The sequence below is a fragment of the Kogia breviceps genome, chromosome 11 (assembly GCF_026419965.1).
Source record: "Kogia breviceps isolate mKogBre1 chromosome 11, mKogBre1 haplotype 1, whole genome shotgun sequence".
NCBI lineage: Eukaryota > Metazoa > Chordata > Mammalia > Artiodactyla > Physeteridae > Kogia > Kogia breviceps.
The window spans coordinates 42,850,294-42,876,536 of NC_081320.1; the positions used below are offsets into that span (position 1 = coordinate 42,850,294).

The 26,243-nt window shown below is 41.3% G+C and overlaps 1 protein-coding gene across 37 annotated transcripts in view; it reads right to left on the reverse strand.

The window, feature by feature from the left end:
• Positions 1-26,243, reverse strand: part of DYSF (dysferlin) — a 227,321-nt gene that overhangs the window by 41,597 nt on the left and 159,481 nt on the right. For 19 of the 37 annotated variants that reach the window (XM_067007423.1, XM_059079726.2, XM_059079722.2 and 16 more), the window contains one exon: positions 23,242-23,304. The exons of the other annotated variants lie outside the window; for them this stretch is intronic. In XM_067007423.1, coding sequence (XP_066863524.1) covers positions 23,242-23,304 — 63 coding nt within the window. The remainder of the gene's footprint in view (positions 1-23,241; positions 23,305-26,243) is intronic. 37 annotated transcript variants of the gene reach the window in all.

A 26,243-nucleotide genomic window follows, 5' to 3' on the forward strand; every position in this document is an offset into this window, starting at 1 on the left:
TAAAAAGGCAACAATCAGTGTGTTTTGTACAAGGAAATGACAGGAACACGATAGCTGTGGGAAAGTCATTACATTTCCTTCAGTCTTGAAAAACCAAGTAAATTTTTTTTTAAAAAGAATATGGAGACAGAGACTCTGAGTAATATGATTAACAGTCATTTAAATACACAAACATCATGTAATCTAAAAACAGAACTTACACCTTCTTTTCCAGCACCATTGGAGCACTTAGAAAAAATTAAAAGCCACGAAGCCAATGTCAATAAAGTCCAAGGAATAAACCCATTACCAGTCACACTCTCTGACCTCAATAATAAAACTAGAAACTAATGAGAAACTCAAAAATCAAAAATCCCAACCTTTTAGAAATTTAAAGATGTACTCTTAAAACCCTTCTGAGTCAAAGGAAAACCCAAACTAAAATCACAGATCCTTAGAAAATACCAAGAGTAAGAGGGCTATGCCTTAAAATTTGGTAGCCAAGTCTGTACACAAAAGAAAATTTAGTCTTAAATATTCTTGCTTTTATACAAAAAGAATGAAAATAAATAACCTGATAACTCAAGAAATTAGAGAAAAGTAGGAAGATAATTTGAAAATGATGAGTAGAATTATGGAGAATACTACAACTGATAATTCAATCCCAGAGCAAACTTGCAAAAGACCAATAAAATAAACATTAGATTATTTACCAAATCTAATGTTAAAAAGTAGGTACAGGGCTTCCCTGGTGGCACAGTGGTTGAGAGACCGCCTGCCGATGCAGGGGACACGGGTTCGTGCCCCGGTCTGGGAAGATCCCACATGCCGCGGAGCGGCTGGGCCGTGAGCCATGGCCGCTGAGCCTGCGCTTCCGGAGCCTGTGCTCCGCAACGGGAGAGGCCACTACAGTGAGAGGCCTGCGTACCACACACAAAAAAAAGTAGGTACACCATTAGGAATAAGAAAGATCAAATAAAAAGATATTATGGAGAGAATAAAAATATTAAGAGATTTGCTACACCCAAATCAATGGAAAAACCTTGGAAAATCTAGATGAAGTAGGTAACTTTCTAAAAATATATATAAATTGCCAAAATTGATTCAAAAGTAATAGAAAACATGAAGAGATCACTTCCTGAAAGTGGAAGAGATCTCAAAGAACTACCTCCAAAAAAGACATCAGGCCAAGATGGTTTCCTCCCTTTCATTTTGTGAAGCCTGACCAGGGGACACACACACACACACACACACACACACACACACACACACACACACACACACACACACATCAATCCTATTCCTGAAGAGAGATATAAAGGTCCTAAATAAAATACTAACAAATAGATTGCAGCAGTAGATTTTGCATGGTCAGGTTGGATTATTCCAGAATGCAGGAGTGGCCCAGTATCAATAAGCAAGGAGAGAAAACCCAAATAATCATCTATAACAGAAATTTGCAAACTATGGCCCAGTAGCCAGCCACCTGGTTTTGTAATTTACATATTGTCTGTGGCTGCCTCTTAACTACAACAGCAGAGCTGAGTAGTTGTGACAGAGACCTTATGTCCCCTAAACCTAAAGTATTTACTATCTGGCCATTTAAGAAGAAGCTTGCCAACCCCTGATCTATATAGGCAAAAAAGAAGGGAGTGTGAGGGGTTATAAATTTGTTATAAAATTTTTAGCTATTTCTAAATGAAACTCTCATGAGTTAAGAATAAAAGGACACTTTCTTAGCATTGTAAACACTATCCTCAAGCAATAGCCAGCATTGTACTTAACAGTACCAGGCTTTCTCCCAGAAGGGAGTCTGCCTCGGGGTTCAAATACTGCCACTCCTAGCTGTGTGACCTTGGGCAAAACTTAACTTCTCTGTGCCTCAATTATCTTGTCTGTAAAATGGAAAAATACTAGTACCAATTTGACAGAGTTATCGTGAGGAATAAATGAGTCGTATGTATGAAGTGCTTAGAACAGTGCCTAGCACGGTGCTACTGACAATAGAATTACTTTTTTGTGTGGACCAGGTTAGCTTCTGGCCAAGGGCTGGCTCTCTCACAGACTGCCAGCAGGAGAGTAGCTGGCCACAATCTTTCCAGAAGGCAATCTGGCTGCATGTTTCTACAGCCTCAGAAATGTGCCTACATTTTGACCCATCACTCCCATTCTAGAAATCTATTCAAAGAAAGTATTTATAGATATGCATAGGGATTTAACTACATTTATAACAGGGAAAAACGACTTAAGCATCTGACAATAAGGAACTTTTTGGGTAAACTGTACATCCATGTGATTAAATGTTGTACAACATTTAAAAAATGATGTTATAGAAATGTTTATTGACATGGAAAGTTATTCACAATGGATGAGATTTACAACAGGTTAAAAACTGAATAATGAAAATTCTTTTAAATTAAAGGATCAAACCTGGGCTTCCCTGGTGGCGCAGTGGTTGAGAGTCCGCCTGCAGATGCAGGGGACATGGGTTCGAGCCCCGGTCTGGGAGGATCCCACATGCCGCGGAGGGGCTGGGCCCGTGAGCCATGGCCGCTGAGCCTGCGCGTCCGGAGCCTGTGCTCCGCAACGGGAGAGGCCACAGCAGTGAGAGGCCCGCGTACCGCAAAAAAAAAAAAAAAAAAAAAAAAAGGATCAAACCCCAAATGTTCACAGCAATTATCTGTGAATGGTAAGATTACAAATGTTTTGTTTATTCCTTTTATTTTTGTGTATCACTCAAAGTTTTCTAATTTTTCGTTGTATGCATATATTCCTTACATAATTTTAAAAATAAAGAACAATAGGAGGATACTTCAAAACACACCACCAAGAAAATGAAAAGGTAATTCACTGAACAGGAGAAAATATTTGCCCATGTGTACCTGATAAGGGATTTGTAACCAGAATATATAGAGAACTCACACAATTCAATAATAAAAAGATATATAATGCAATAAAAATGAGCCATGGATTAAAACAGACATTCCTTGAAAGAAGATACACTAATGGCCAATAAGCACATGAAAAGATGCTCAACATCATAGCCATCGAGGAAACGCAAATCAAAACCACAATGAGAGAACATCTCACACCACTAGGATGGCTATAACCAAAAAGTCAGATAATAACAAGTGTTGGTAAAGATGTGGAGAAACTGAAACCCTCATGTACTTCTGGTGGAAATGTAACATGTTGCAGTCACTTCGGAGAATAGCCTGGCAATTCCTCAAAAGATTAAACAGAGAGTTACCCTATGACCCAGGAATTTTACCTCATTATATATCCAAGAGAAACGAAAACTTAGGTCCACACAAAAACTTGTACATGAATGTTCATAGCAGCATTATTCATAATAGCACAAAAGTAGAAACAATCCAAATGTCCATCAATGGATAAAGAAACTGTGACATACCCATACAATGGCACATTATTTGATAATAAAAAGCAATGAAGAACTGATACATGTTACAACTTGGATGAACCTTGGAAACATTATGCTAAATGAAAGAAGTTCACATGTGGTCACAAAAGATCACATTGCATTATTTCATTTATATGAAATGTCCAGAATAAGCAAACCCATAGAGACAAAAAATAGATTAGTGGTTGGGAGGAAATGGGGGACAACTGCTCTTGGGGTACAGGATTTCTTTTTGGAATGATGAAAGTATTCTAAAGTTGATGACGGGTGATGGTTGCACAACTCTTTTAATAAACTAAATGCCACTGAATTGTATACTTTAAATAGGGGCTTGTATTTATGTGGATTATCGCAAAAAAAGGTGTTAAAATAAAAAAGAACAGATGATAAAATACAAGCATATAACCTCTAACAGAAGAACAAAGGCAGAAATCTCAAGTATTTATTTTAAGGAAATTAGAGTTAAGTTTTAGTTTTTTTTTTTTTTAAAGAACTAGCAATTGACCACCAAACAGGACTTAAGTCTTAACCACACTCAACTTTGCCCGAGAACTCTCGGCTGTAATTTCCTCCTCCTTCCAAGTTCCAGGTGATTTCTATGGCTGGTTCTCCTTAAGCAGACACACTGGTGAGGAGCAGGGCTGGTGACTTTCCTAACCCCTGGTAACCCCAGCTAGCCGGCTGCTCAGTGATTTCAGTCCCCCTTTTCTCCCTGTATCCTGCAGGTAAGTCCTCTTCTAATCGTCCTCATTCTTGACAGAAATGATACATGCAGCAGCATCATAATTTACATCTTAGCTAGTTTATATTTGGCCTCTTTGCCCTTTCCCACTTCTAAATTCCCTTGGCCCTCTCTTGCTCCATTGTATTTCTGGCCAACCAAACTTAGGTTTAAACCCAGCTCTTCTCCATCACATCCAATGTGGCTGAAAAATAGCAAACCAGAGGCTGGTCTCACTCCAAGTTCATGTCACAGCCTCAAGTGGGTCCATTGCTGTCGTCCACTCCATCTCAACTCCCTGGTCCTCTGCTCTCCCCCCCACCTGACACAAGCATTCCACACCTTCTCCTTTCCTCTCAGTCCTGTAACACCTCCTCCCTATCGTCACTCTGGGCCAGTGACACTGCTTCCTCTTTCTCTTAGAACAGAAGCAATCAGAAGAGACCCCACCCCCTGCAAGCCCACCAGCACCAGCACCACACCTGCCCTCCCTCCTGTTACAAAGGTGTTCTGCTTGCACCCCAACCCAAGCCACCCCTGCACTCATGCCCTCTGAGCCATTCAAGGACGTGATCCTCTTCCCTCTCTCCTGTGTCATCACGCTTCCCTCACTACTGGATCATTCCCTTCGGCGTTCAAACATGTGACACTAGTCCCCCATCATTTAAAAAGAAAACTCTCAAACCGCACTTTTGGCTCCCGCCTACTTTCTTCCTTTTACAGAAAAACGTCTAGAGTTGTCTACACTTGTCTCTAATTCTTGTCTTTCCATTCTCTCTGCTCCACCAAAACTTGCCTGTCAAGGTCACCGAGGACTCAGGCCTCAAAAATCAACCAACAGCAGTATTTGATAGAGGCAGTCACTTCCTGTCTTTGAAACATCCCCCTTGCCTTACAGAGCATCACGGTTGTGGTCCTCCCACCCTACTGGCCAGGCCTTCTCAGTCTCTGCTGATTCCTCCTCGTCACCTGTGCTTTGATCATCTGAGTGGCCTGGGGCTCCAGGCTCAGACCCCTTCTCCTCCCCATCCACTCTTACTCCCTTGGGGTTCCCCTCGAGTCTGATGTCTTTAAATAACATATACACTGAGGAACCCCACGTGGAGCTCTCTCCAACCTGCATGACTCCTCTGAACTCCAGCTGCCTGTTTAACATCTCTGACTAGACATCTAATAAGCTTCTCAAATGTGCCATCTCCAGAATCCAATTCCTAATCACACCTCCGACCCACCCACCTGCTCCTTCCACAGTCTTCCTCTTATAAGCAAGTTCAACTCCCTCCTTCCAGATGCTCAAGTCAAAACTCCCGTAGTCACTTTGGACTCTTCCTCATGCCCCACCTTCCATCCATCGGCGAATCCTGTTGGCTCCACCTTCAGTACATACTCAGAATCAGACTGATTCTCCCCTATCACTACGGGCCCCATCGTCTGGATTTTTTGGGTTTGGGGTTTTTTTTTAACATCTTTATTGGAGTACAATTGCTCTACAATGGTGTATTAGTTTCTGCTTTATAACAAAGTGAATCAGCCATACATATACATATATCCCCATATTCCCTCCCTCTTGCATCTCCCTCCCTCCCACCCTCCCTATCCCACCCTTCTAGGTGGTCTCAAAGCACCAAGCTCATCTCCCTGTGCAATGCGGCTGCTTCCCACTAGCTATCGATTTTACGTTTGGTAGTGTATATATGTCCATGCCACTCTCTCACTTCGTCCCAGCTTACCCTTCCCCCTCCCTGTGTCCTCAAGTCCATTCTCTACATCTGCGTCTTTATTCCTGTCCTGCCCCTAGGTTCTTCAGAACATTTTTTTTTTTTTAGATTCCATATATATGTGTTAGCATATGGTATTTGTTTTTCTCTTTCTGACTTACTTCACTCTGTATGACAGACTCTAGGTCCATCCACCTCACTACAAATAACTCAATTTCATTTCTTTTTATGGCTGAGTAATATTCCTTTGTATATATGTGCCACATCTTCTTTATCCATTCATCTGTCGATGGACACTTAGGTTGTTTCCATGTCCTGGCTATTGTAAAAACAGAGCTGCAATGAACATTGTGGTACATAACTCTTTTTGAATTATGGTTTTCTCAGGATATATGCCCAGGAGTGGGATTGCTGGGTCATATGGTAGTTCTATTTTTAGTTTTTTAAAGAACCTCCATACTGTTCTCCATAGTGGCTGTATCAATTTACATTCCCACCAACAGTGCAAGAGGGTTCCCTTTTCTCCACACCCTCTCCAGCATTTATTGTTTCTAGATTTTTTAATGATGGCCATTCTGACCGGTGTGAGGTGATACCTCATTGTAGTTTTGATTTGCATTTCTCTAATCATTAGTGATGTTGAGCAGCTTTTCATGTGCTTCTTGGCCATCTGTATGTCTTCTTTGGAGAAATGTCTATTTAGGTCCTCTGCCCATTTTTGGATTGGGTTGTTTGTTTTTTTAATATTGAGCTGCATGAGCTGCTTGTAAATTTGGAGATTAATCCTTTGTCAGTTGCTTCGTTTGCAAATATTTTCTCCCATTTTGAGTTGCACCAGTCTTCTAACTGGCCTCCCTGCCTTCACCCTTGCCCCCAAATCTATTCTCAATACGACAGCCACACACATCGGAACACATCGCCTCTCTGTGCAAATCCAGTGATTTGCCAACTCGCTTGGAATAAGGCCAAAGCCCTTACAACAACAGCAAGCTAAAGTCTCTCAGGATCAGGCCCTCACACCTCCCCCACCTCACGTCCTTCCATTGCTTCCTCACTCACGCTGTTCCCACCCTGGTGGCCTTCCCAGTCCGTGAACATCTCCAGAGCCCTCATGCTCCTCCCATGGCAAGAACTCTATTCCTCCCCTGGGTCACTTCATCACCTCCTTCAAGTCTTGACTAACTACGATCTGTTTTCCCCTCCTTATTCACCATATTTTAAATCACCATCCCCCTCCCAGCAATTCTCATTCCCCCTTCCTTGCTTTTTCTCCCTAGCAATTATCACCATCAGACACTCCATATATTTTATTTACATACTTGTTTATTATGTCCCATGATGGCACAGATCTTTATCTTTTTTAACACTATACCTCCAATCCTTAGAACATTGCCTGGCACATATTTGGAGGCCAGTAAATATCTGATGGATATATGAATGCCTAGACAAGGGGGGGTGGGGAGGCAGGATCCTTGGCTTTTAAATTTCCTAAAGCAGATAATATGCCATTAAAAAAATAGGTTTAAGAGGATGTTCTTTCCAGCCCTTCTCCCGCTATTTACAGAGGAGATGCAAGAGTAGAGTGGAAGAGGAAGCAAGAACCAGAGTCTGTGAGGGTTTCTGGTAAGTCATCCCCACACCCTCCGCCACAGGTTAGCCTCAAAGTGTACATGGCATAGACCCCTCTGTAACCTTGGAGATCTGGTAAGCAGCAGCCATCCAGAAATTGCCAGAGAATTTGGGGTGTATGGCAGTTGACAGAAGACAGCTGCATGGGTGTCATGGGAGAGAGAGCCTGAGGGAGTCCTCGTCATTTCCTGTAGACCCCGGAGTGTCACAAAGGAGCTGCCAAATTGTACCGTGCTCCCCAGAAAGGCTTGAAAGGTAGTCGAGAGAGAGAGCCGGGACACCTGAAAGGAACTTCTGGTCGAGATAATGAGATATAGTCTGTTTGGTCTGTGTGCCCAATAGATCCAGGGTGCGCACGCACTAGTGACCAGGGGTCCCTTCCTATGGAGGTCATGACCTTATGGAAGCCCAACCCAGAATTCAGCTTCCTCCCAGGCGTGAGGACAAGGAAGAAAAATCCAAAACTAACTAAAGCTTAAACCTAAATGGTTGAAGTTACCAGGACTTTTCTGCCAGGAAAAATGTGAGCTCAAAAGAGAGATTAAGTTGAATTACAGAAAAATAAAGTTATATTTTCAACACGCTCACAGATGTGACTTGAAAATATCATTCCTGATATTTCACTAACCTGGCTTCTGATGGAGTTACTTCACACCCACTTCTTCCTTCCCTTCCTCAAGAAGCCCAAGCATAAGTTAGCCCCCCATGAGAATGAGCCCCACAGAAACAGGACGGTCCTCCCATGTCTTATCCCAGATGTGCCAAAGCCAAGCCACCCTCTGGTGTTAGTGGAATCCGATAATCCAAAGCTCCAAAAGGGAAATGGTCATACACTCTCTAATTCAAAGTGTGCTCTTGACCTCATTTTGTAATAGCTAATCATCTAGTCTTGGAACACGACAAAGAGAAGAAACAAATGCAAATGGCTTGATTGTTGAAGTGTCACCTCAGGCTTTAGCAAGTCTGGCCATTAAAGCTTTATTTCCCCTGCCCAAGGTTCAAGGTCCCTCACCATTCAGCCAGCCAAGCAAGTAAATCTGATCAAGGCACGGACTGGCGGCCTCTCCAATTTCAGCTAATAGCCAACATTCAGTTCCTGAGCAACCAGAGCCATGTAACAAAGACAAGCTTCTCCAGGCTTGATCCAGTCTAATGGGCACCCTAATCCCTCCGAAGACCCAAATCAGCACGGCACATTCAGACCATTTAATCTCCCATTTTCATTCAGTAAGCCTGATGCATTTCATGAATATGGATGGCAAAATTGACAACAATCATTCCAAGCCTGACTTTCTGTGAAGTTAGGAAAGTTGGGGAAGGCAGGGGGTATCGCTTGTGTTCTCTCCCCAGGATGACCACTTGAATCAAAGAGAAAAGTTCATGGTCAAATTCCTTTATCACCAAGGTTACAATGTTAAACCTTGGAGTCACTATAGGGAACTATAAACCCACCTCCATTTTTTAAAACTAATTTTAAGCAGGCCTTCATTGCCTACGTCAACCAGAAGGTAGCCATCCTACACTGTGTTGAAAGTAATTTCTATCTTAGCACAAATCAGCATCATCAAGATCGTAATATTAGAACCCAACGCTGGGATTAGTACAGGCTTCGAGTTGGTATCTGTGAAGATATTTTGTGACCTATAAAGTTTACCATGATAAACGCTCTTGTTGATATTGTCAACATCACCAGTTTGACCCCCAGTGCTGCTGCCCCATAGCTCAACATCTGCAGAACTGGAATAATGATGTGATGATTCTCTAGTTCTTTAATTAATGTCTTGAGATTTAAAAACTGAGTCTGTTTGCTCACACACACATCAATACAAACACAGACATAACATATAAGTACTCACACCTCCGTGTAAACCAGACAAACCCCTGGACGTGCAACGCCCGACTCTGAACCTACCCCACCCCATGCATACTAAAAGTTTCATGCCCCACCAAACCACACAGACTTACACTCACAGTCAGCCACCATGTTGATTCAGCAGAACTCTACACACTAATGACCAAAAAAAAAAATCACTTAATTATTCCCACGAGTGGAACACTGGGCTTTCAGTCTCGTGTGGACACTCCCTGCAGTTCTGCCTCCATGTCTGTGGAAGGGATCACTACTCTGTTTACTCTGACTTCCAGCTGGACCAGCAGAGGTAGGAGGAAAAGGAAGACCTTTAACCAAAATGCTGAATTGCTTCCAAAGGGCCCCGTGAATCAATGTGTCTGAAATCTGGCAAAGTCAAGCAGACGGTGAGCAGAGAAGGGTCAGGACCTGACAATTTGACTACTGGCCTGATCCAGATGGAGGGCCCAAGTGAGGTGGGGGACCTGTGGAAAATCTCTTCCAAACTCAGAAGCCTAAGGTATGTATGGAGGCCCCATGACTTGGTCCTCTGAGGACAGCACGACCCCATAACCCATGCAGAAAATCCAAACGAATGGAATCTATCCAGCAGGGTGAATGAAAGAAGAGTGTTCAAACCTATGAAGAAAGCAATGAGACATCGCTACTCAAAATCTGTGATGATTCCAGTAGGGCCTGAGCAAAAACTTGCCTTACCTCCATTCTGCTTATGTAGACAGTTTTGCTTGACAGGAGTTCCAGCCATCTACTTAAGAGAAAAACTATTTTTGAAGGCCTTCCCAGGGCTGCAGAAGCATTCATCAAACTACAGACACTAATCTTAGCTATCTTAAATTCAATTTTAGAAGTATTTTGGGGGAGCCTACTATGTGCCAAAGTCAACCTACTTTCTAGTTACTGTGTGAGTTTTCATACACAAAGTCATATTACTTTTCAAATATTCTATATTTTGAATTTGCTGCTAATTCAGGCTGGTTTCCCATGCCTCAGTGAACGTAAGAGAGGTGCTCACGTCACTGGGCAGGTTGATAAGCTCCACTGAGCATCCTCAGGGGGACCTGTCCTCAGCAATGAGAGCTGAACCAAGTTCCAAGCACTATTTGACCCAGGCTGGGGAACGGGAGGGGACAGGGATGATGACAGGACCATCAGGGGTAGGAAGGCATTAAATTAGACCTCAGAGAGAACTTCCTGTCCTGTAGATTTTCAAGGAAAGCCGAGAATTTCCCTCTGGGAAGAGATGAAGCTCCTTCCTCGTGGACCAGGGGAAAGACCTCTTGGGAAGAGGGGAGGACGGGGCAGAGGCAGGGAGGGCTGCTAGGTGGGGGCTGGGGCCTCTTCCTCCCTGATGAGGCCCTGGAGTTCGCCAGACAAGTCTCACCCTGGGCTGTCCCCCCTGCAGTGCGCATCGAGGGAGGAGGGGTGCACCCCCGAGGAGACCACAGGAATGCCAAGCAGGGGAAAGGCGCCCGGAGCCAAGGGCTCCGGCAACGAGGATCCAATATCGGCGGGTGACTCCAGCCCCCGTAACAGGAGAGACCGTAAAGTATGTGCTCTGCTTCCCAACCAGCAAACACAGCAAATAACCAATTACTCCAAATAGCTAACAGATTTCGGCTCTGATTTCCCTCCCCTTGCCTCCCCTGTGCCTTCACTTGTCATTGGATGGGCGATTTGTATTTGCTCTGAGAAAATGAGAGAAGGAATGACTCACAAAGGAAGGTCCAGATTACACACAGTGACAGGCATCAAACCTCCCTAATCAGAACTAATGGGAGTGGGGGGAGGCCAGGCTGCACTGGCAACACATCTGAACCAGAGATATTTTTAAAGAAGTACAGTTTTGTTACTTTCAAGCGCATACAATAATTCTTGCTAAACCAGTAGTGCCAAATACATGTCCTTAGGAAACCTACTTTAAGGAAAAGATAAGTACCTTCCTCGATAGCACATCTGATATGTACAAAAGTACAGGTAAAAACCATTCATGTTATTAAGGTGAAAACACTGCCCCTGAAACTCTCAAGGTCAGAAGTGCAAGCACAGTGCACTGAGACAAACTGCCTTGGGCACCTTCTGGAAATACTTCCTCACTTGGGAGACACACCCTGTCATTGATTCCTTTGCTCAGAAAACCTTTGCTTCCAAGTCTTTCGATAAATTGTTGTCGGTACCCATAAGCTGCAGTGAGGCATTCCCCTCAAAACTTGGAATTAGAAATAGGGCTGCCCTCGGAGAATCAGACCATGAAATCAATGCAGAGGAGTTCAGAGCAAGGAGAGGCAAAATCATCTCAAAGGGAAAGGCAGCTTCTACACTAAGCCTTAACTGTAAGTGGGTAGATTGTACTCATACATCTAGAGAAAGACTGCGTCAGGAAAAAAAGGAACTGATCATTCCTGGAAATGTAAGAGAAGAGGAGTTAGAGTTGACTGTTCACACCAGCATCATCAGGGGCAGGATCCCAGGGTTAGGGACTAAAGCTGTCCCTTTCTTTGGAGATGGATGTATCAGTCCGTTTTGGACAGCTGATACTCAATTTCAAATCCCAGAACTCCTCTCTCCTCATTCTGATTCTTCACTCATCTCCAGTCACAACTTGGCTTCCCAACTGCTGAGCCTATAGAGAGACCACAGGCTGGATCACTATCCAAGGTCACATCCCCCAGGCAGAAGTATTTCTCACTGTAAACTCATACATTGGTAACCTTGGTCTAGAAACTTGAAAAATATGCATCTAGCCCTAAGAAAGTTGACCCATCAGGTATCAGCTCACAAGGTTGAGGGTCCACACAGCCAAGGCTGTAGAAACTTCCCTAGAGTAACACCTCTGCCTGAAGCCAGCTCTCCTTTATTTAAGAAACTCCTATATAGGGTTCCATAAGCAAGAACTGTGGCTCGGACCTAGCCAGCCAGCATCTGACTGCCCCAACAAGCATAGAAAACAAACTCTTCAGCCTAGTAGAAAAGCCTCTGATCCTGTTTTCCTTCTAAATTCTCCCACCCTGCTGGATTCCTCACTGGGAAGGTAAAATTACAACAACCTTAGACTGTTTCCTTCTTCCTTTTACCTGAGTTTGAGATTAGAAGGGGGCCTATGCACTAATGGAAAAGCCATTGGAGCTCCTGGCTCTTGGCAAGCAAGGACTTCCCTCTGTAAGGACAGAAAGAAAAGATTAAGGTTCAAAAGAAGGGGGACAATATGAGGACTAAGATAAGTGTTCTGTTAAAGGGCTGAGTAAAAATGAAAGAAAACAAATGACCAATTTATGGTCACAGGAAGTCTCAAGAGGATCCCATAAACAAGAAGTTAGAGCATGTGGTCCCGAAGGAACTAGAATGTGCATGAAGACATCATGACTGTCAAATTGCAAACTATAACAAAGACACTGATTTCCAGCAAAATGGCAAACTAGAGGACCAGAGAAACCCACCAAGTAAGAACACCTAAATTAATTAATAAGATACCTTTAAAAATCTTTTAAAATGCATGACTGAGCTGATAGGAATGTAAAGAAGATCCTTGGAGGCAAATGAAAAAGCAAAAATCCAGAGAAATAAGGAGCCAAAATGCAAACTAACGGTGGGGCCCAAAAAGCCCAAGCCAAACATTTAGTTTTAAGTGAATCTGAGTTTGTAGTGTTTCCAGGCATCTGGTAAAAGTAAACACGCGTCCTCTCTGAAAGAATGTGATTTTCATCCAGGCCTCAAAAAACTCTCAGATAAAGTTCCAAGGAATATGAGTTCACAATCGAAAATAGTGAAACACATAAGAAACAAGGCACCATGAGTGAGAGTCAGCTAGAAACACCAACTGCAGATCAGACCTGTCAGGACAACAGAAAGCAGAATTATCAGAAATAGGACTTTAAGAAAAAAACTGTTTAAAAAATAAAGGCATTAACAATATGGCAAAAGAACAAGATACTTTCAAAAATAAACAAGAAGATTTGGGGAAAAAAAAGAGAACTTTTAGAGATAAAAATATTAATACTTAGGACTAGAAACTCAATAGACAGGATTACATAACCTTTAGAAACAAGACTTAGTGAACTAGAAGACATATCTTCAGAAATTAGCCAGTATGTAACACAAAGAAACATGAAATATGAAAGAAAGTTGAACCGACATGGAGAATAGACCAGGTCCATTGAAGATCTAATCAGGATTTTAGAAGGAAATGAGAGAATGGGGAATATGTAATATTTGAAGAGATAATGGTTGACCATCCAGAACTAATTAAAAGTAAAAAGGCAAAAAAACAGTCCTCAGATTTAGGAAGACAACAGCACAATGGAAGCCAGAAGATAGTGAGATTAGTGAGATAGTATCTTCAAAGTGATGACTGGAAATAAGTGTCAGTGAAACTAGTATTTCTAAAATAAGAGTGAAATAAAAATATTTTCAAACAATAATTAAAAAGTGAGACACGCCTGCTGCCAAACACCTGGAAAGCCACCCCTCCACACTGGGGCTGTCCCTCATGCACCTGCCGGGCAATAGGAATGGTCATCATCAAAAAATCTACAAACAATAAATGCTGGAAAGGGTGTGGAGAAAAGGGAACCCACCTACACTATTGGTGGGGATGTAAATTGATACAGCCACTATGGAGAACAGTATAGAGGTGCTCAAAAAACTAAAAATAGAACTACCATATGACCCAGTGATCCCATTCCTGGGCATATACCCAGAGAAAACCATAATTCAAAAAGATAGGGCTTCCCTGGTGGCACAGTGGTTGAGAATCCGCCTGCCGATTCAGGGGACACGGGTTCGTGCCCCGGTCCGGGAAGATCCCACATGCCGCGGAGCGGCTGGGCCCATGAGCCATGGCCACTGAGCCTGCGCATCCGGAGCCTGCACTCCGCAGCGGGAGAGGCCACAACAGTGAGAGGCCCGTATACCGGAAAAAAAAAAAAAAAAAAAAAAGATACATGCACGCCACTGTTCATTGCAGCACTATTTACAACAGCCAGGACATGGAAGCAAAATGTCCATCAACAGAGGAATGGATTAAGAAGATGTGGAAAAAAATTGGAAAAAAAATAAACAAAGTGACGGCATTGCCAACTGTTACACGATCTAAGAATGTCCAAACAGCAGCAGCAAATGAGTAGCTGGAGAATAAGGGAATCGTGGAGTGAAAAGAGTTTTGGACTAGGACTCGGGAGATTTGGGATTAAATATTACTTTATTTATTATCATTATGCCAATTTTAAATGAAGGAATAGAAGCTCAGAAAGTTAACTAAGTCAACCAAAGATACCTAGCTTCTGAGTGGCAGGAATGAGATTGAAATGCAAAGCACTGAACAACTCAACTGACATTTCTCACTGCAAATATCCAACTGCCTTCTTGATATATCTTTTTGAAGTCTAACAGGCATCTTAAACTGGACTGGACAAAATAGAGCTTTGAATTTCTCTGCCTGCCCTCCTAATTCACTTCCCCACAGATTTTCCCAATCTCAATTATGGTATCATCCTATCCATATAGTTGTTCAGGCTTCAAACTTAAGAACCATCCTTGATTTCTTCTAATTCATCTAATTCATCAGTAGGATCTACAAGTTCTATCTTTAAAACATATCCTGTCATTAATACTGTTCAACTATCATTTTTTACCCCAACTATGGCAACAGCCTCTAAACTGGTCTTCTAGAAGAACAAATCTTTAAGTAGGGACATCAGGTGCTCCTGAGAACTCTTGCCTCCTTTATAGTCCATCCTACATACAGAAGCCAAAGTGGACTTTCTAAAGTGTGATTCAGACCCGGCCATACCTCAGTTTAAAATCACCCAAGGCCTTCTCTTTATAACCAGAAAAAAATCCACTATCCTTGAAGTGCCCATGCGCTCATTCCCCTGCTCCCCACTCTCCCCTTTGTTCCCTACTCTGAGCCATGTTGGCTTTTCTGCCTCTTAGACAGTCAGCTCCTTTCCATCTCAGGATTTTGACATCAGCTTTTCCTTATCCACATATCTGCCTCCTATTCATCATTCAAGTAACAATCAAAATGTAATGGCAAAGTGACTACCTTAGTTAAAGCAACCCCCTCATTCTGAATGGCGTTTCCACATTTTATCTTCTTCTTAGTGCTATCACTTCTTGAAATCCCAAGAGATTAAAGCCTCATTGAAGACATAGACTCTGTTTTACACACTTTAGTATTTCATGCCCAGGAAGGTACCTGTGTATATTTGGTGTTTAATAAATATTGTTTGATTGACTGAATTAATGGGTTATTTGCATCCTAAGGTAGCCTTTCAGAAATGATGAACAAACTAGTGAAACAATAGAACATTCTCTTTCTAAATCCAGGCATATGGACATATTGAGAGTTTGGTTCCAGACCATCTCTATAAACCAAATATCGTAATAAAGAGAGTCATGAATTTTTCGGTCTCCAGATGCATATAAAAGTTATGTTTACACTATGTTGTAGTATATTAAGTGTGAAATAACATTATGTCTAAATAAACAATGTGCATACCTAAAAAAAAAAAGAAGGTGTGGTACATTTATACAATGGAATATTACTCAGCCATAAAAGGAATGAAATAGTGCCATTTGCAGAGATGTGGATAGACCTAGAGACTTTCATACAGAGTGAAGTAAGTCAGAAAGAGAAAAACAAATATCATATAATACTGCTAGAAAAATGGTACATATGAATTTATTTGCAAAGCAGAAATAGAGACACAGATGTAGAGAACAAATTTATGGATATCAAAGGGGGAAGGGGGAGTGGGATGAATTGGGAGATTGGGATTGACATATACACACTACTATATATAAAACAGACAACTAATGAGAACCTACTATATAGCACAGGGAACTCTACTCAAAGCTCTATGGTGACTTAAATGGGAAGGAAACCTAAAAAAGAGGGGACACATGTATATATATAACTGAATCACTTTGCTTTACAGAAGAAACTAACACAATGTTGTAAAGCAACTATACTGCAATAAAAAACTTTTTAATAGAAAAAAAAGTGAGACTGTTTATAATGAATTGATCCCAATTACAGGCATTTCTATAGGCTCTACTTCAGGAATAAAGATGATCTCAGGAGGAGGAAGACTGGTCTACAAAACAAAACAGTCAACGTGGGCATAGCTAAAAGAAAAATCAATTACTTAAAAAATAATATTGCTTTAGAAGTGTCATTTATAAAGGTAGAACAAAAATATTGAACAAAAGTTTGTAAATTGGTAAGTGACTGGAATTAAAGCATCCAAAGTTCCTTGTAATATTTTGGAGGAGGCTAAAAATACCAATTAAATTTAGACTTTGCTAAATTGAATATACATATTAAAGTTTCTATACTAATTGCTGAAGGAATAGAAATAATGTATAGCTTTGAAACTGAAAAGGGAAGAAGGAATGAAAAGATGGGGGGAGGGGGGGATCTTTCAGTCCAAAAAAAATTTTTTAAGAGGAAAAAAAGAAAAGGGCAGGACAGTAGAATAAAATGGCAGAAATAAATCCAAATATATCAGTAAGACACAATTAATATATCAGACTGTCCAACTCTCTAATTAAGAGCTTATGTCAGAATGTATTAAAAAAACCAGAATCCATCTATTTGTTGTTCATCAGAGAGACACCTAAAACATAAAATCACAGAAAAGTTGAAAGTACAAAGAAAAAGATAAACTAGGAAAACACCAAGCAAGAGAATATATAGCTATATAGCTATGTTAACATGAGACAAAACAGACTTTAAGGCAAAACTCATTAGTAGAGATTTTAAAAGGCAAGGAGTGGGGGTTTACTACGTATCATTAAAAGATTCAATTCTCTAGGAAGATATAAGAAATCTACAGTTGTTTGTGCCTAATAACACAGCCTCAAATATATAAAGGAAAAGTAAGCAGAAATAACAAGGAAGAACAAACATCACATCAAAGCAGGATGTTTTAATATCTCAAAAACTGACAAACCACACAAAACAAAATCACAAGAAAATAGATTTGAATAACACAATTAACAAGTCTGATCTAAATGGACATGCTATATGTAAAACACATTGGGAGAATACACATTCTTTTCAAGCACACACAAGATCGTTACAAAAATTGACCCTGTACTAGGCCATAAAGCAAGTGTCAAGAAATATTGCACACAGACCACATTCTCTGAACCATAGTACTGTTAAGCTAGAAACCGATAAAAAGATAACTTAAAACATAAGTTAGGAATTTCTAAAACATACTTTTAAATAATTCAGGTGTCAAAAAGAAATATGACAGAAATCAAAAAATACTCAGAACTAAAAAACAACAAAAATACCTCTTACCAAAACCTGTAGGATGCATAAAGCAGTACTTCGAGGGAATTCTATAGCCTTAAATGCTTACATTAGAAAAGAGGAAAGTTTGAAAATTGTTGAATTAGGCATAGCTCTTAAGAGGTTAAAAATATAACAAGCTCTCTAAAACTTGAAGGAAGAAGATAATAAAGAAAAGAACTAGAATCTAGAAAACAAGGAAACAATAGAGCTAAATCAACAGACATAAAAATGGTTCTCTGAAAAGACTTTTACAGATCTGACAAATTTTGGCAAGAATAATAAAATATAACCTTAGGAATGAAAGGGAACATAAATAGAAGAAGAAAATTTTTTGAAACAGTAAGAGGTTATTATGAAAAACACTATGTCAATAATTTTTAGCAAGAAATGGATAAATTCCTATAAAATATAAATCATCAAAAACGACTCACGTAGAAACAGAAAATCTCAAAGGTCCTATAAACATTTTTAAAATTTTTATCAGCAGTTTAAAATATCCCCAAGAAGAATGTTAAGTCTAGACAGTTTTACAAATGAATCTACCAAACCTTCAGGCAACAGATAATGTCAAGCTTTTATCATTTATTCAGAGACTAGAAAAAGAGCAAATATGCCCCAAGTCATTTTATAAGATTAATATTACCTAGATACCAAAACCTGTAAAGAACAGTATCAGAAAAAGAAACTCCAGGCCATTATCACTCATAAAGATTGATGCAAAAAAATTCCTAAAGTAAATATTTGCAAACTGAACCCAACAATGCAGAAAAAAGACAATGTAACATGACCAGGATAGATAGTTTCAGAACTGCAAAGTTGTTTCAGCATTTTAAAAAAATCTATTGATGTAATTCACCACATTAACAGTTTAAAGGAGAAAAATCATATGATCACCTCAACAGATCCATAAAGAACACTGAATAAAATTTAACATCATTCATGATAAAAATTCCTAGCTAGCTAGTAATCAGTCACCTAATAAATTTCATACTCAGTGGTGGAACATAAAAATATTCTATTTTATGGATAAAGAAGATGTGGCACATATTACAATGGAACATTACTCAGCCATAAAAAGGAACGAAATTGGGTCATTTGTAGAGATGTGGATGGACCCAGAGACTGTCATACAGGGTGAAGTAAGTCAGAAAGAGAAAAACAAATATTGTATATTAACACATATATGTGAAATCCAGAAAAATGGTACAGATAAACTGGTTTGCAGGGCAAAAATAGAGACGCAGATGTAGAGAACAAACATGGACACCAAGGGAGGAAAGTGAGGAGGGAGGGAGGTGGTGGTGGTGGGGTGAATTGGGAGACTGGGATTGAAATATATACACTAATATGTATAAAATAGATAACTAATCAGAACCTGCTATTTAAAATAAATAAATAAATAAAATAAAATTTAAAAAAATATATTCCATTTTAAATTAGAGCAGATAAGAATACTCTCTATTATCAGTTACATGGAATATTAAACTTGTGGTCCTAGTCAGTGCAGTCAGATAAGAAAAGGAAATAATAAAAAAGAAAAAGAAATTAAAAGTACACAGAAGAATCAAAAAAATTTAAAGAGCTGGTTCTTTGGATGAAAAACAACCATAAAATTGATGAAATGCTATTAAGCCTAATGAAGTTAAAAAGCAAACAAGCAATAAACATAAATTACAAAATTACTAATGAGGATAAAAAACAGAACTGATACAGAAAGATTTTCTTTTATTATAGTAATATGTATAAATCTATACTAATGTAATAAGCACTATCTGAAGACATCTAAGGCACTAAATTGATTGATGAAGTAGAAAATGATCAAAGAATCCCCTCCCAAAAATGGTGCTGGGCCCAGTCTTACAAATGAGTACAGAGCAGATGCATCTTATACAATTGTATAAGGTATGCATTCCTGAAGATCTTCTAAAATTCAAAACTCACATCATATAACACCATTTTCAAGAAAAGATGATGGGTATCCTGTTTACCAGCTATATCATAAATACAATTCATTTGGCCACCACCTTTTAAATTACATGACTGTTAATCATTTTTTAAATGTAGATTGATTCACATTATTACACATTTTATACATAAAGCAAGACTATAAAAATGTTTATATCATGTAATTTTCAACTTGCATAATTCATACTCATAAAGAATGGCTCTCATGTATTTTCAAACCTTTGAACAATCATTCTCCTGCCACAGAGACTGTTCAAGAGCACAGGAAATGAGAGTACACTTCAAAAAATATTTTATAAAACTATTATAACTTTGATATCGAAACCTAAAATACTTATTAATAAAGATGCAAAAATCCCATATAAATAATAACAAATCTAACTCAGTAATATATACTAGAAGTTCTCCTTACAAACTTCCCCTTAACCAGGATTAACAAACGCTACCCATTCCCTGCTAATGATCTAAGGTCCAGAGCAGATGAAAGCCTGCAGCTAATCTAATTTATCCACTGCAGCTCCCAGCAGATGAACTGTATGTTTACCAAGAGTTAATTGTTTGTTCCCAAATCTGTTTCTGTCAGTTGTGCTAATATGGTAATTAGATCAATAAGTAAATATTATAAAAATATATAAAATTTGAATTTAAAAAGAAAGGGCATTTTATCTATGAAAATGAACTTAATGTTGTTGATTTTTTTAATTATGAAAATTAAGTATGAGTGAGGTGGACAAAAAGGTGAGGGGGATCTTAAATGTTAAAAAAACTCCATGTTCAGAGTCTTTTGCAGCTATCATTAAGAGCTCATCAAACTTTAATAAACCTAAAGGAAAAATCATAGCTAATGCATTATGAATGTGGTTTATACTGGAAAGACATCATGACACTTGAATAGCAGATCCAGATTCAGAGAAGCCTTGGTACATGTCAAATGATTGTCAAATGAAGATACATGGATATGATTAAAAAGAAATGTTCATGGTACTTATATTTGACTTTTAATGAGTCCCTATTTAACCGACTTTAATTAGCCAACCAACTACCTATCTTGATTGACTGCATAAGAGGACTTCAATTGTAGTCATCTATAATACCATGACCAATTGACTGATTTGGGTTTACCCCAGGAATGCAGGACAATCATACATACATATATATGAGTGTGTGTGTGTGTATATATATATATATATATATATATATATATATATATATATATATATATATATATATATAATGGACAATGGAAAACAAAATGATCATCTCGATAAATGCCAAATGCCATTGTGCCATTGGATAATATCGGTTGGCCATAAGATGTTATGGGAAAACCCGAATGAACTTTCTGGCCAGCCCAATAATAAACTCCCATATCTAATTTTTAAGTGTTTTTTGTTTTGTTTTGTTTTGTTTGCGGTACGCAGGCCTCTCACTGCTGTGGCCTCTCCCGTTGCGGAGCACAGGCTCCGGACGCGCAGGCTCAGAAGCCATGGCTCACAGGCCCAGCCACTCCGCGGCATGTGGGATCTTCCCGGACCGGAGCACAAACCCGTGTCCCCTGCATCGGCAGGCAGATTCTCAACCACTGCGCCACCAGGGAAGCCCTTATTTTTAAGTTATTAATAAGCTAATAATACAGGACACAACCTGACAAAATCAAGAATATCTATCTGAAACTACCAATCATTATCATAATGGAAAAATGACAGAGACCTTCTCATTAGAATCAGTAACTAAATAAGTTTGCTCACTAGCAAATCCATTATCAAATGTCATTCTGGAAAAAGGAATAAGGTATAACTATTAGAAAATGACATGTTTATTATTGTTTGAAGAAGACAATCTTATCTACCTGAAAAATTCAACCGAATCAATTAACCACTGTCAGAAGTAATAAAGGCACTTAACAAAAAGTCTGTTTCAAAGTAAATATACAAAAATATTGTTTTTCCATATTCTAGCAATAGCTAGTTATACGAAGTCATACGAAAAAAAAAGATCTTCCATTCAGACAGCAACAAAGACTATAAAATGCCTAGGAATACACTTAAGAAGAAATGGACTAAACCTATTTTTTGTGTGTGTGTGTGGTACGCGGGTCTCTCACTGTTGTGGCCTCTCTCGTTGCAGATCACAGGCTCTGGACGCACAGGCTCAGCGGCTGTGGCTCATGGGCCCAGCCGCTCCGCAGCATGTGGGATCTTCCCAGAACGGGGCACGAACCCGTGTCCCCTGCATCGGCAGGAGGATTCTCAACCACTGCGCCACCAGGGAAGCCCTAACTAGACCTATTTAAAGTAAACTAGGGCTTCCCTGGTGGCGCAGTGGTTGAGAATCCGCCTGCCGATGCAGGAGACACGGGTTCGTGCCCTGGTCCGGGAAGATCCCACATGCCGCGGAGCAACTAAGCCCGTGAGCCATGGCCGCTGGGCCTGCGCGTCCGGAGCCTGTGCTCCGCAACGGGAGAGGCCACAACAGTGAGAGGCCCGCATACCGCAAAAAAAAAAAAAAAAAAAAAAAAAAAAAAAAAAAAAAAAAAAAAAAAAAAATAAATAAAGTAAACTAAAAATAACTCCTCTAAGGGACAAAAAATAAGACAATAGTGGAAATTAAGAAATTAAATGTCCAATGAGAGGGGAATAGTTTATGGATGTCCATACAACAGCATGACATGCAACAATTTTTTAAAGAATATGAAGACATGGAAAAACATTTATAATACATTTTAAGTACAAGAAAATGCAGATTTTTTTTAAAGTACAATATGATCTTGAATTTGTAAAAAAAAAATAAAAGTATGCACATGTGCATAAGAGATATCTAAAAATGTAGGCACATCAAAGTCTTAACAGTGCTTATCTCCAACTGGTAGGAACACAGGTGGTTTTAACTTTCTGCCTAACTCTTTTTTGTGTTTTCTATATTTTCTACAATGGATAAATCAGAAAACATTTAAAATGTAGAGTGCCTCTGCCTAGAAGCCATAAAACACCCAACACAGCAATGCCTCCTCTTGTCACCATGAATGGAGTTTAACTTTCAGCAAGTCCTATCTCTTATGTGCCCCCTACAGGTCTGGGGCTCCCCTTGACTTCATGAGTGCATGTTGAAGGACCCTCAACCCATAAAGATAATACCTAAGGAATCAGCCCAGGAGGACAGAAGCATCCCTCCTGGGAACTGCAGGAATGAACTGTGGGCCCCAGCAGAGCTCTCAGAATCTGCTGGGGACAGTCAGGGTTCAGCAGTCACACACCTTTCATGCCTCTGGGAGGAGTAGAGAAAATCAATCTGCCTTTGCCCACAGAGGTCTCTTGTGTCCCACATCCCAGCGGTCAGGGTCTAGAGACTTCCCTGTTTCCACTGGCCCATGCTACCCCATGCAGGGAAACAGGATTAAGGTAAATCCCAGGATGCACCAAGAGATAATCAGGGATGTCTATTTCTACAAATCTTCCCTCAGCTTTCTCCCTACCCCTCCGTCACCACACAGGACAGGTAACTGTTTTCTGCCAGGGCTCAGAAAACTCCTTTCTTCCCCTCCCATCCCCACCTCCTCTGTTCCCTTCCTAACTCCTTACCCCCACTCAGCCCCCCCGGGAAAATCAAGGTGCCCACAAATAGGTAAACAATACATACATGACGACTGGATGGAGAAGACGCCATGTTAGTGGGGGCGAAGCCCGACAGACCGTCTGCAAGCTACAAATTAAACACGCTGGTTAGCAACAGGATTAGAGAAACCAGGGAAGACTGTACGGTCCCGAGGAAGTAGAGGTCTCCAACCAGGCACCCTGTGCTCTCTCTCCAGGGAGGCTGCAAAAGTTGTGGGAGAAACGTGTGCTTTGGAGTTGGACAAGTGTGGCTCCAAATCCTGGCCCCATTGCTTTACCAGCTACGTGACCTTGAACAAGCCCCCTGACCTCTCTGAGTCAGCATCTCCATCTGGAGAATGGGAACAAAGCCGTGTGTTGTCACAGAGCAGCAGCGAGTATGGATGACGTGAAGGACATGCACACCTAGGACAAGGTGAGGCACGTGGGAGGGGCTCAGCCAATACCTGTCTCGTGCCTGCTTTCTCACTGCCCTTGGCACCACTGACTCCATGCCACTCTCACATGCCCTCCCTGCCTTTCAAACTTCCTGACCTCAGACATACTCCAAGCTCCCCATCACCCCTGGTGGTTTCTTCTAACAACTGAGCCACACCAACCCCTGCTTGGGCACTATTCCTGAACCAATGCAGGTTTCTGAGTCTTCTGTCCTCAAGGACAAAAACCAGGGCATCATGTGGCTTCACCAAAACCAGGGGGGCTTTAAGAGTCTCAGGGGCCACTACAATAGTCCCAGAGGAGGTGATGGAGCTGTGGGTAGACGAGTACCAGTCTAGGTGGATGAAGCCAGGAGATGCCTTCTAGGCAGAGGAGACAGCAAGTGGGAAGGGTAGAGGAATAAAGCAGCACTGCCAGTTCAAGAGAGAGCAAACGGTCCAGGAAGGCAGGCTTGGGGGATATGGCTGGAGGGAAGAGAGGAGCTGGGACCCAGGCCTGCCAGGGTGGGACCCTCTCTTCCTTTGAGTCTGGGGCAGGGGGATCTGGGAGTCTCCCCAGGAGGCCAAGCCCCTGGAATCGACCAGATGAACTCCACGTGAAGCCCCCAGCTGCCCAGAGACTGGCCCAGCCAGGCAGTAGCTCTGCCCCTCTGGTTCTCATCCTGAACCTCACAGAAGCCTTATTGTTATTTTTAATACAGTTCGTTTTTAGAAAGGTGAGAGGGAAACCGGCAGTTCACCAGTGCAAGAGGGAGAAAAAATAAAGCTAAACATAGTGCTCCAAAGGTCTGGGCCAGCTTCCGAAATTACATGTTCCCCTTTGGGATTCAGATATAATTTGCCGCTCCAGTTCTGGGAGCACGTTCCCACCTTCACGGCGTCCCAGAGACTAAAACCGGAGCAGGTGGCTCAAAATTAGCCCGAGCTGGGAGCAGGGGAGCAGCTGGCCCCAGCACCCCACCCCACCACACCCCACGGGTGTGGGGAGCAGGCCTCCTGATGCCTCCTGCACGCTAGCCTGAGTTTCCCCTACAGCCTCCCAGGCCCATCAGACACACACACACACACATACACACACACACACACACACACTCAGTACACCATCAAACAGATGCAATCAACACACATGCTATCAACACACACACACACACAGTACACCATCAAACACATGCTGTCAACATACACACACAGTACACCATCAAACACATGCAATCAACACACATGCTGTCAACACACACACAGTATACCATCAAACACATGCAATCAACACACATGCAATCAACACACATGCTGTCAACACACACACAGTACACCATCAAACACATGCAATCAACACACATGCTGTCAACATACACACACAATACACCATCAAACACATGCTGTCAACATACACACACAGTACACCATCAAACACATGCAATCAACACACATGCTGTCAACACACACACAGTATACCATCAAACACATGCAATCAACACACATGCAATCAACACACATGCTGTCAACACACACACAGTACACCATCAAACACATGCAATCAACACACATGCTGTCAACATACACACACAGTACACCATCAAACACATGCAATCAACACACATGCTGTCAACACACACACAGTACACCATCAAACACATGAAATCAACACACAGCTGTCAACACACACACAGTACACCATCAAACACATGCAATCAACACACATGCTGTCAACACACACACACTCAGTACACCATCAAACACAGGCAATCAACACACATGCTGTCAACACACACACACACACACACACACACACACACACACACACACACCTCCTACTGCCAAGCCTTTGCCCCAGCTCCTCTGCCCACCAGGAAAGGTGTCCTCTCCCCTCTGCTGTTCTAACTCCTCTCGCCAGCCCCCTTGGAGAAGTTTTCCTGATGACTTAGCCCACGCTGACCTTGTAGGGCCCAGAGTCCAAGATCTTGGTGTCCTTGCTAATCAAGCATTCATCACTTTGCTATCACTCTGTTCATCTCATTTGGATCTGCAACATAGCCCTCCTCTCTCTGTCAGCCAGAGGGAAGACTTCCCGAGAGCACTCTTCCTCTTTATCCCTCGTCATCACACACATGTTCTCCACCCCATGGCCTGAGGACTTCAAGAGGAGACCCCTAACCAGGGTGATCTCTCAGAATGATAGGCAAGCGTCACCCTTGACCTGAAGGGTGGGTGCCTGAAGGTAGGTGATGTGTGGGATGGGCAGGGGGGTACCACCTCTACATGAGCCTCAAGACCCTCTAGGAAATGGTGGGAACCCCACTCTGGGTGTGTTCCTGCACTGCTTCTCTTCCCATTTTCATCATCAGAACACCAAGAACTAGCAGACTAGTCGACAAAGACCCCAAGTTTGTTTGAAACGTAAAAGTAGAGCCTGATTCATACTCAGAGGCAGAATCAGAGACAGAAAGAGCAGCCTAGGGGGAAGGGAAGGACAGAGGAGGCCACGTTGGGAGGAGTTCATTCACAGCGTGTTCCTGGTTGGAAGCAACACATATCTGTTCATTATTTTTCTATATTTTCCAAACTTTATATAATGGACATAGATTTATAA